This window comes from Cupressus sempervirens, chromosome 10 (assembly GCF_028749045.1).
Source record: "Cupressus sempervirens isolate cs-2001-9-10 chromosome 10, ASM2874904v1, whole genome shotgun sequence".
Taxonomy (NCBI): domain Eukaryota; kingdom Viridiplantae; phylum Streptophyta; class Pinopsida; order Cupressales; family Cupressaceae; genus Cupressus; species Cupressus sempervirens.
Genome location: NC_143127.1, coordinates 470,256,180 through 470,268,460, shown reverse-complemented (window position 1 = coordinate 470,268,460; position 12,281 = coordinate 470,256,180). Strand labels below are relative to the sequence as shown.

General features: G+C 35.5%; 1 protein-coding gene across 1 annotated transcript in view; it reads left to right on the top strand.

Moving 5' to 3' along the window:
* RAD50 (DNA repair-recombination protein (RAD50)) overlaps positions 1-11,942 on the top strand; it is a 236,507-nt gene extending 224,565 nt beyond the window's left edge. Inside the window, exons 26-28 of the mRNA XM_089806593.1 lie at positions 10,961-11,094; positions 11,269-11,397; positions 11,497-11,942. Coding sequence (XP_089662719.1) covers positions 10,961-11,094; positions 11,269-11,397; positions 11,497-11,536 — 303 coding nt within the window. The 3' untranslated portion in view covers positions 11,537-11,942. The remainder of the gene's footprint in view (positions 1-10,960; positions 11,095-11,268; positions 11,398-11,496) is intronic.
* Positions 11,943-12,281: the final 339 nt, after the last annotated feature.

Here is a 12,281-nt window from a genome sequence, read left to right as displayed (position 1 = left end):
GATTAGCCTATCAGTGACCTTTGAAGGCTAATTAGTTTGTTAGAAGTCTGATTGGTCAACTTAGAGATTATATTTCCACTCCAATGGTTAGGGATGGGTAAGGTTGCTCTTCGTTGGAGTTAAATTGGGAAACTTACTATCTATAGTAAGTGCTATTACAGGAAAGTCAGAGCTACAATTCCGAGCAGGGCACTTGAATAGTTGGTAGTTGTATGGAGTTGTGGAGCATCAACAAAGCTTCTAGTTTGAACTTATTATTTATAATAAGTCAGTTGTGAGCCAGTAGCTAATTTAGGCATGCCATCCAGGCATCAGGTTTTGTTAGAGAGCACGTTGATTTTATATGGATCATTAATGGGATTTAAAAGCCATATATTTGATTGGTAATCATTAAGTTTTACTTAATTAATAATTACATTTAAAGCTTCTTATAAAGTGTTGAAAGTGCATTAATTATTATTAGATGTAGTTGACTTGGATGCCTAAGTAAGGGAGGGAAAATGCTATTTATTTGTCACAGTTCAAAAGTTTGCAATGAAAACCAAATATATGAACTTAAATTCATGTGATGAGTAATGTTGAAGCTGGTCATTTTAGGCAAGTATGAGTTATAAAAGCAAGGAAGAAAACCAAACCAGCCTCATTCTGCATGCATATTTTATGGTGAATATTGTGTTTCTTGAAGGAAGGGTATAAAACTACTGTTGATTGGGGAATTGTAAACTCTTATAGATAAATCACACTTTGAATTAGTATTGTGTTAGCCAGCAAATTGTGCATACTCTAACCTCAGCTGGAGGTTATGCATGAGCTTTACACGGTCAAAAGGTGTCAGAGTTTAGCATTTAGGTACAGGAGTTGTTTGCAGAGCCAGCAGGTAGTGTTTATGACCAAATCGCAGCCCAGGAAGAGCTTGTGTCTGTACTTCGAGGTTGCTGCAGTGTTTTTGATAAAAGTGGCGAACCACTATAAGAGTTTTATAAGATGGCATCACTATTTTTTGGCACTGACTTAGATTTTGTGAGCCTACATTGTCAGGGGAAGGCTTGGCTCAGATGTAAAAGTGCTGATGCTGCACATTTTGGGTCACCACATCAAGGAAATAGCTACATCAGATATCTGCAATCCTCCAGATTTAATCAGAGTTATCTATAATCAGTTCCAGGTTCGTTGCAGTTGAAATATATGCATTGCATACATATTTAACTTGTAAATATTGACATTTAGATAATTCAGCGAATTAATATTGTGTGCACATTATTCTGCACTTTCATTTCAAGTTTCATATTTGTAACTATTTATTCCAAAAAACCTCAGAAAAAAACTTAGTTACCCGGGTTTGCCATATTGGCCCAAGAACCCTGCCTGGGTTCGAACCGGTTCGAGATTCGGGTCCAGTGACCAGGGTTCGAATTTCCCTGGGCTGGTTTGACCCCGCAGCCCAGAATTCGAACGCAGGCGAATTTGTGCTGCCTAGATCGAACCTGTGACAAATTTGGGACAAACTTCCGCTGTTGGCCTACTTTCAAGCCAATTTTTATAACAAATTTAATATGTTTGAGGTCCGGTTGCCCTAAAAAGTGAATTTAAGTAGGTTATTTTGGCTTCTAACATCATTTGTGGTGTGCAAATAGGTGATTTTGTGAGCAAATAGGTGATTGAGCAAAATAAGTTTGTGCAAGGTGGAGTTGGAAGAATAGATTGTTAGCTCTATTGAAGTGTTTGCATCTCATTGCTACATCTTTGCAAGCTTACAATGTTAGGAAGAGGTAAGTTCTTGTTCTATTTTGCTTTTGTTTCAATGTTTCATAAATATTAAAGGCTAGAGTTTTAAAATTTATTCTCAATAATAATATCAATATGTAGACAATTTCTTATCATAGGAAAAGGAGCTTTAAAGGGATCTACATCTTCCTCACTAGGCAATGCCAATATCCCACAAAGAAAAGAACCCCCATCTGATTCTCCTTTGTGGAAGTATGTGGATATTCTAGAACCTCTTCTAGGGGGTGGTGGCTTCTGTTGGAAATGTCCAGGTTGTGATGTAGAAAGAAATAGTTCATATTATCATGTGGTGGGTCATTTGTATGGATACCTTGGTAGAGGCGTGAAGAAGTGTCTAGGAAAAAAAATGCAGCTGTGCCAAACTTAGTAGTATTAAATTATATTGAAGAGCATGAGCAAGCTGAAGAGAGAGAGGAACTTAGACAAAATGCCATTGATGGCAATAAGAGTAAGAAAAGAACAAAAGGAATGAAATCCATCCCAGATGTTGTGATAGAAAATCACCCCTTCTATACTACCTAAGTTGCTCCTGATTCTCAAAATGAAGCACCCATTTGACACAAAAGAAAGAGACCACTTGAAACTGCATTTCAAAATCAGAGGGAAATTGTCGACATTGATGCGGCAAGATGCTTGTATGGAAGTGGGCTGTCTTTTAATCTTGTTCGCTCTCCATATTTCAAGCAGATGTTGAGAAGTGCTAATAAAGCACCTGCAGGGTATTCAGGTCCCAGCTTTGAGAGAGTACGAACCACCTTGTTGGATGACGAGGTCAAGTTGATTGATGACCAATTGAAGCCCATCAAGGATTTGTGGATTAAGATAGGGGTAACAATTGTTTCAAGCGGGTGGGAAGATGCTAGAAATCGTCCATTGATCAATGTTTTGGCGGTGCCCCCTAAAGGGGCAATATTTTTGAAAGCAGTGGATTGTGAGGGGCATGTAAAAGATGAGCCATTCATTGCTAATATCCTAATTGAGGCCATTGAACAATTGGGTGCAAGAAACATTGTCCAAGTCATAAAAGGACAACACAGAATTGGAGAGCTACTGATTTGTTGGTTGAAGAGAGGTACCACCATATTTTTTAGACACCTTGTGCAATTCATTCATTCAATCTTATGCTACAAAAGATTGGGAAGAGTATTCAGTGGATCAAGGAGATGTATGCAAAAGCTAAGGACGTCCAGATGTTCATCACAAACCACCACATGACTCGAGGGATGTTTAGAATGTTCTCATGTTTGGAGTTGTTGAAGGTAAGTAAACTTGAACTCAAGTTAGTTAATTTAAAAAAAAAAAGAGTATCTTACAATTTCTAATTTTTTGATTATGTAATGATGTATATTCTTTTACCAAGTATGTATCCAACAATTTGTATTGTTTTTGCTCTATTTTATGTTAAAGGTTGCTGTGACACGTTTTCATCAAATGTAATTGTCTTGAGATGACTTATGCAAGTGAAAGAGGCACTTACCGATATGTTAACCAACAACAATTGCGCTATATGGTTGTAAAGCAATATTGAGAGGGCAACCACAATAAGGAGGATATTGGATGAAAATTGGTGGGAACATGTGGAATCTCACCGCACCCATTATGATCATGCTTAGGCATGCAGACATGGATAGGCTTTGCCTTGGAGAGATCTATGATGGCATAGACTCAATGCTTGAGAAGATCAAGCAAATTGTAAATGAAAGGATCAAGATCCTCAGATGGAACAAAATGACTACTCCTCTACATTTGCTTATCTAAGCATTGACACCCAAATACTATAGCACCCAATATACTGATCTACCGAGTAGGCTACCACCCTATAAAGACATAGAAGTGTTTGATGAATACAAGGCAGCATTTGAAAGACTCTTTCCTGATGATGAAGTGCGAGATTTGATTGCAAATGAGTTCATACAGTTTGTGGAAGCAAAAAATTTAAATAACGAAGAGTTTAGGAAGGATGCTCATAGTGGGTGGTACCTCCATGGCCAAAGATTTCAAAGGTTGTAGCCCCTTGTAATCAAAGTGATATCACAAGTAAGTTCAATTTAAAAAAAATGGTTATTAGTTTCCCAAGTCCTTTGTCTAAAAAAATTGTTAAAAATTCTAAGATTCAAGTTACATAATTTTAATTGTTTACATGTCATGTCTTCATAGATTTCTAGTTCATCCACTTCAGAGAGAAATTGGAGCACATATTCTTTCATCCATTCAGTGAAGTGCAATAGGTTGCAATCAAAAAGAGCGGAAAACTTGGTGTATGTGCATTACAACTTGCGTCTCCTCTCGCACAAGACTAAAGAATACAAAGAAGGGGAGACAAAGAGTGGGATGTAGATATAGAGTTGACGAACTTGGATATTTCTACTTCTTGGCTTACAATTGAAGACTTTGAAGATTTTGATGCCCACACTATTGTTGTTGGTGCTGATCCCATTGCCCTTAGCTCTATAGCTGAGTCAACTAATGCGGAAGAACTATGAGAAGAAGGAGAAGAAGGAGATGAAGATGAATATTTAAATTTTATACATTATGATTACTCGACTTGAAGTTGAAACAATGATACTTGAACTTGCTGTTATGATCCATGGATGATGATTTACTTTTAAGTTATAATGTTTTGAATCTCTGATGTTGAACTTGAAAATTGAAATATTTGATGGTATGATCTTTATTCATGATGCTATGATTACAACTTACGTGTTTAAAGTTTATGCCTATGGTGTTTTTGTTGTTTAAATGATTAACTTAGTTTGCATCATATGATTTTATGATACTATATGTTTCTAGGCTTCATAAATATGCATATATATAATATTTTATAATTTTTACATTTTTTTGTACAAACGAACTCAAAACCCTATCCAAAATTTTGCCGTACCAGCAAACTGGTTCTTCGAACCCGTATTTCGAACCGAACTCAAACTGGTAACTAAGGAAAAAAACCATACCCAGCAGGTTTATTACAGTATTATGAGTTGCTAGAACAATCAGTCTATGCAAAAAGTGGTAATAGGCCTTATCCCATAATAGAGAAGACGTATGTCCTACAACTTAGTGTTCTGTGTTAATTAACAATATGAATAGGTTTAGGTTTTGAAATTGTGTTAATCAGTATTTTAAATGTAATCCATGATGACAACCATTTCATAAGGATTAAGAATCCAGTAACATATAAATCCATACATAAGCTATAGCATCGATACTCTTCCAAAGGCTAAAGCATATTCCTATGGTAGCCATATTAGGAATTTGCTAGAAACTTTGCAAACTGCAATCTCAAGGATAGTTATCCTTGTATTGTGTGAGCATGGGTAGACAAAATCAGCTCCCTTGTCTGTGAGGCCTACAACCCAGTGCATGGGGTGCTTGATAAGATTATGCAAACTACCTCCCTCCACCAAGGTTTTGAGAATACATATGTTTTCCAATCCACAAGGCTTAACCCCTCATGGGTGACATATGCTTTCTGTTTTACAACCATTTCGGCCTCATTCAAAATAGTTAAACTATATGAATATGACATTTATATTTATCAAAATGGAAACTGAATAGTGCTACACTGACTTTGGGGGATGAGGGAATGGTCAGGTGGGGGTTGAACATTGAAGTTTTCAACATTGAATATTGAATTAGTAATTAGAATACTAAACAAAATTGTTGAATCAGCAAATGAAAGATTTTTATTATATCAAAAATATCATAAAGATGATTACAATGTGTAGCATGATATGAAAATAAGTATAAAATGTGAAATCCAGTTAACAATGGCCTCTAATCATCCTTCAAGGCAAACTTGTCATCACTAAAACTGAGTGACATGGGTAAAAAAACAATAACTTGATTCGACAAGATTTCCCCATCAATTTCTTTCTTTGTTTTTGATTTCGAAAGTGATGGTTTGCGGACAATAACCCCTAGTGGGGGTCAAGAGGTAATGTCCCTTCTAGGGTCTCAGGGCTGCTGCCTTGTGTATGCTCCTCCTAGTGCGATACAGAGTAGGGTTGAGGGGTAGTGCCCTCTCGATTAAGCACATTTTTCGTTTTGCATGGCCTTTGACTTCTTTATTGTGAAGCATGTTTTTCTCAATATTGACGTGCTTGAATAGAAATTAAAAGCATGCAGTTTTCTGAAAAATTAATTTTTAGTGCCGTTCTAGAGATGCCATGACATCTTGGTGGCTGAGGGGTGGTGGTGCGGGTATGCCCCATCCCTTTCCCCTTGTCCTGGGGATGTCTTCATCCTTAGAATGCGGATGTCTTTGTAACTCCTCATAGGGCATACTTCAAAAGAGTACAATTATTTGTGGGTACTGATTCCCTCCGCAATTTCGAAGTTGGGTTCCTGCATAACCTAAATATTTGTGTCAAATGTGTGAATGATTTTATGTGATGGATGCTTTTATTTGGTGCTATTAAATTGTTTATCAGTTAATAGTTGAAAGAGGTTGAAAAAGTTGTTTGTTTGGCTGGTTACTGATTCACCCCTCTTTTCAGTATCTAATCACTTAGGACCAACATTTTCATCGTGCATCTTCAGTACATATACATACTAAGCTGATCAGAAAGTATATCTAAAGAATTAATTTTATAAATCTATCTCTGTTTGTGGAAACCAACTTAATAAAGAGCATAGTTGCTATCACAGCCTATCTCAGTGCAAGTATATTAATTGTAGGTCAGAGAGGACACTAGTCAAAAAGCATAGAATATTATACACATATCAGAGAGGGCTCCTGTATAGAGTTTTTGTATAATTAATATCAGAATGTTTGAGAAGACATACTTCTTCCAAGTATTTATTTTGTATCTTGCAGCACATATCAAATCAAGTATCAAAGATGGCTCATAGAGTAATATGCATACCATTACATTGCTAAATCACAAATGGCCTATATATATATATATTGATTTCATTATTGCTTACAAATTGCCAAGCATGCATTGCAGTCATTTATATATTTATCTCTGCATTATCAATTATATTGTGATAGTATTAATAGAGAGGACTCCTGTATAGAGTTTTTGTATAATTAATATCAGAATGTTTGAGAAGACATACTTCTTCCAAGTATCTATTTTGTATCTTGCAGCACATATCAAATCAAATATCAAAGATGGCTCATAGAGTAATATGCATGCCATTACATTGCTAAATCAGAAACGGCCAATATATATATATATATATATTGATTTCATTATTGCTTACAAATTGCCAAGCATGCATTGCAGTCATTTATATATTTATCTCTGCATTATCAATTATATTGTGATAGTATTGAAACTATCAGTTGTATTCCACTGCGGCATTTGAAGTTACCAGTCATATGGAAATATATATGTCCTTTGATTGTTGTACATTAGTGCATGTCCATTGTTGTAGTATTTGGAACTACTAGCCATATTCACAATTAATTAATTTGTATTCATAATTCACATAGCTGCACCTTACATTCATTAATTCACACAATTTCCAAATAATCCAAAAGGGGACATTACAATTGGTATCAAAGCTCTTTCCCAACCATCCCTTAAACCTCCACTAAGGGACACCTTCCAATCAACAAGAAAGTAGTCCAGAGTCGATATTCCAACCTTCATCGTTTGTACCAACACCTCCCATCAGTAAGCATAAACTCCAGATCTGACATTCCGACCTTTACCAATTCTACCAATACCAACCAAGCTGCCAGCTTTTTAACCCTACAAGATCAATTCAAAAAAGATATGGAGAGAAGCAACCTAAGGAAGGGAACTAACCCTGAACGAATACTTCGAGCTGAGAATGAAATTTTATCCGAATGCAATCCAACCCTAAACAAAGCCACCACCTCATTGGGAAGACAACATCACAAGGATCAACAAAGGCATTGAGGAAAGTTAACAATAGATCTTCGACATCCTTACAAGTGTCACGCACCAAGAAAATTACAGATTTCCGAAGGGATGAAGGACTAAATTACCACCCAAAGGAAACACACACAAGACAAATTCCATCTTACCTACCTAAGGGCAATGACTCCTCACAAGACACAAAAACATATTCATATCACCCTCGAAATGATACAGGGACAAACAGAAGATGGGGGGATGAAATATCTTTGCAGCCCTATCAAAATAACATAACCATGCATTACCGAACAAAAGGAAGATGTAAGAACTACAATGTCAGATAGAATCCACTCTAAAAGCTCAAAGAGTACATGATATAAAACAATCTTTTCTTCCATATTGAGGAAGGATTCAATAGACAACCTACACAAAAAAGCAATAACGAGGAGGATCCGGATGAGGAAGAAACCTTAGCCAACCTAGAGGGACCCACACTAGAGACCTTTCAACTGCAGGGACACATTGATGGAAGATGCATAAAGGTACTCATAGATAGCTGCTCTACTCATAACTTTATCAATCAAGCCTGGGTTGAAAAGTATGATCTACCACAATTCCAATGAAACAACATCAAGTTAGCCAATGGAGAGATTGTGTATTGCAACACTGTCTCCCCCTCAAATTGCCACTTGAAGACTACACATACTCCACCCAGTTCCACTTCTTATAATTAGAGAATACTGATCCAATACAGGGATGACCTATGATGAAAAACATAAGACCATTCAAGCATGATATGACCAAACAAAGAATTTCTTTTAAATAAGGAAGGAGCACATCCTTTATGGACTCTAAGCCAAGACAATGACACCTCCTCAACAACATCCTTAGAAACTCTAGAAATCTCTACAAATCTCAGGGAGCAAGATTCGTCCAAGGATCAAAGTAATTCTTAAGAGTGATGGAACACCTTTGATCTGCATGAACAATAAGAAGAGACCCATAAGAGCAGAAAAATCAAATGCAAGTGGCAAGAATTTTTGAAGAAGGGGAGATTGTCATATCCAATTATTTTAGTCAGTAACAAACATGAAGATAAGGGAAAGGATAAATAGCCATACCTTGGCTTGTACATACTTGCCTGCATCTGCACAATAGTTATATTCATTTCATTAAGATCACTATCATATTCTGCATAATCATACATGTTGGTGCATCACAATATCCCTACATACATAATAATTAATCAAAAAGTCAATCATATCCTATGCATGCAGTCATACATCATATAATGTTCCATGCACGATATCAAATACAGGGAACCTAATACAATATCTAAATGCACTCATATCATGCACTCATGGTTTCAATACACCATAGCATTCTGCACCATAGCATCATGGCATCCAGCATCATGACATTCAGGAGCAAGTATCATGGCACTCTGCAATAAGTATCATTTTCAGCTATATGAGAACGGCAGCATAGAGATCATTGTTCTCCATGGTCGTGTGTTACCGCCAACTCATGGACTTGATAATACAGCCTACAGTATTCCGAAATGACATCATAAACAATGATTAATAATTACTACAAGTAATCGATTTGATTACTCATATTAGTCATAAATGATTATTATGACTAAAATAATAATTCCGCATGAAGGTTATATTCATTTACCATCGATACTTGGCATATATCGACTGCTATGTGTAATCTGCAATTAGCTATGATTATCCATAACAATCGTATTGATTATCGATTGAAGTTTGGCATCTTTTCATTGTGCCTCATTTACACATATACATACTAAGCCGATCAGCCATCCAAAACACATATGAAGAATTGATTTTATAAATGTATCTCTTTTCGTGGAATCCATCCTTACCTAGTCTCTCTGCCTCATTTTGGTTAATTTAGTTTAGTTAACTTGAAAATTATCTTCCTGTTAAGTTTTGCTAACAATGTTTTCTTTCTTTCATTAAAGGGACATAAGATTTGTATTTGTAAAATGTACTGAGCTGTTTATTCCAGCCTACAGTTACTGACAAAAACCACAGTGCGTAATTCCATCAAGCCAATACAGCTAGTGAGATGGGAACCTCAGTAAGTAATTTCTGCAAGCTACTATGGCTATTAATAGAGAAAGCTCAGTAAGCCACATGTTGCGTCTTCTGGTCAACAGAAATGATTATTTTCCATTTGATTTCATCTAAAATTTTCTTAGGGTTTTTTTGGTCTCAAGCACCATCATATCAGTGCCACCTTTCAAGCATTGATCCTACCAGCACAGGTCATTATGGCAGGTCCAATATAAATCCATTTTGGCTGACTCTAAGAACTCTGGTCAGTATATGCAACACAAAGTATCACATTTTGAAGTGCACTTTTTAACAATGAAGTTATTCTAATGATAATCTGCTGTTAGACAGTCATACAATACCCTGATCTGTACATTGCTATCTCATTATCTTCTTATATAAAGGTATGAGTAATTGCAGTTCGGGATTGATATCCGAGATCAATTTGTATATGTCAATATTCTGAAAATTTGCATGGGGTTCAGACAACTTTTTCTGTTGAAGATAAACTCACTAGTAAATCACTTTGGAGAATATGTCAGGGATTTCAATGATGTTGAGCGTTGATCAGCACTATTATTATTTTAAAATTAACAGCGGATATCTATCGCGATGGTTAACTTTGATTAATTGACATTAAAGCAAGTAGTATTTTGAATTTTTAGTGTACTGGTTTTGTTTATATATATTTATATTATATATGATGATATGTAGTATTTAGAATTTAATTCCTTTTTTCAGGCTGCACCTCTCTACATATTTCTATTTTGGTTTTTTTTTGTTTGGACACCCAAAATGAACCGTACCTTTTGTTTTTTCATTTGGAATATGTATTTCAAATTCCTGTACCTGAATTCACACTGGAAACTCAGGATGTCAAGAAATTATGGTACATATATATATATATATATATATATATTACTCATCCTATAAAGTGCAATTAAATCCTCTTGATGTTTTTCTTGATTACTTTCTTTTGTAGACAATGCATTATTTGTTAGATATTTTCTAGTCTTTATGTTATATTTGAGCTGCTGGTAGTAGTAATACACTAATATTATTATTTTAATTTTAGAATGGACATTGCTTTCAAATCCTATTAGTAGATTCAGTTTTGACTTTTGAGTGCTTATCTGAGGGTCATATTGGTTAGTGTGGCACAGCATACTATATACATCTTGTCATCATATGTGCAGAAGTACAGAAATGCTTGGCTCTCTTATTTTTCTCGAGATTCTTAACAATTTTGTAATGTGGGTTCAGGTACTCGCTTCTCTTATAATCAGATTAGCACTGGCAGAAACTTTTTGCCTCAATTGTGGAATATTGGCGCTTGATGAGCCAACTACAAATTTAGATGCACCGAATGCAGAGAGTCTTGCTGCTGCCCTCCTAAGGTGATTTAGTTCCACACATGAAGCTTTTGATTAGATTAATGTCTACAAGATCATGCTTAATACTTTCATATAGGATATACTATATATTACTGTATCACGTTGTATTATAGATAAGTGAAACCAATGACGACTTTTTAGCTATCTAAGAAACTTGACGGGTTGCAATCTTTTCAGAATAATGGAGGATAGGAAAAACCAGGAAAATTTTCAACTGATAGTCATCACTCATGACGAAAGATTTGCTCAGTTAATTGGTCAACGACAACATGCTGAGAGATACTTCCATATCTCAAAAGACGAACAGTAAGTGTCAATACTGTTGTTGCAGCCAGTATGCATAGTATTTTCACAAATTAAGTTCATTTTCTATGTAAAATCCTGATGTATTGCCTTCAATTTCAGCCAGCACAGTATAATTGAAGCTCAAGAGATATTTGAATGAAGCATTTGGACGGTTACTCTTTCTGGAGAAAATAGTATATAAATGTACACAACATTATCAGATGAAAGCTTTCATTTTATTAAATTGTGTCAAGGACAAGGGAATCTAAAGTGTGGTGACAAGAAATAAGATTTTTCTATTGTTTCAGTCCTTTATTGTATATGCCTTGTAAATATTTTCACTTTAGCCTTATGTTAGCCAACGGAATTGAGCTTAAAATATTATCAAGTGGGTCAAATTCTGTTTTTTTCTGTGGCTATTCAACATTCAGTGCATATGGCTACAAGATTAGAAATTATTTTGTTGGTCAAGCTAAATTTTTTCAAGGAGTAAAACAACTCCAACCATATTGAATTTGTTAAAGCGGTAAATTCCAAGCCTTAGAGCAGTCCCAAGTTGATTTGTATCTGCTGGAGAAAATGGAAATGCAGATTACGATTTAGGGTAGAGATTTCCAAATTTAATGATTTAGTTTTTTAAGGGCTTATGAAAAGTCATAAAAAGAAAAATGTTGTATACATATTCAAATATTTATGAATTAATATGATGATGGGAGATATTTAAAGCATATAAATAATATTGAGATAATTGGGTTTTACATCCAAAGACAGGTTGTGGCGAAAGCAGTCCGAAAGAAAGGAGGAGATGATGCTCAAAAACACTTTGTTACCTTTTTCCTATTTCTTAGGCCTGTGGTCTTTCATGGTTGACAATGGAGCACATGTGAGTACCTTAGGTCTCGTTA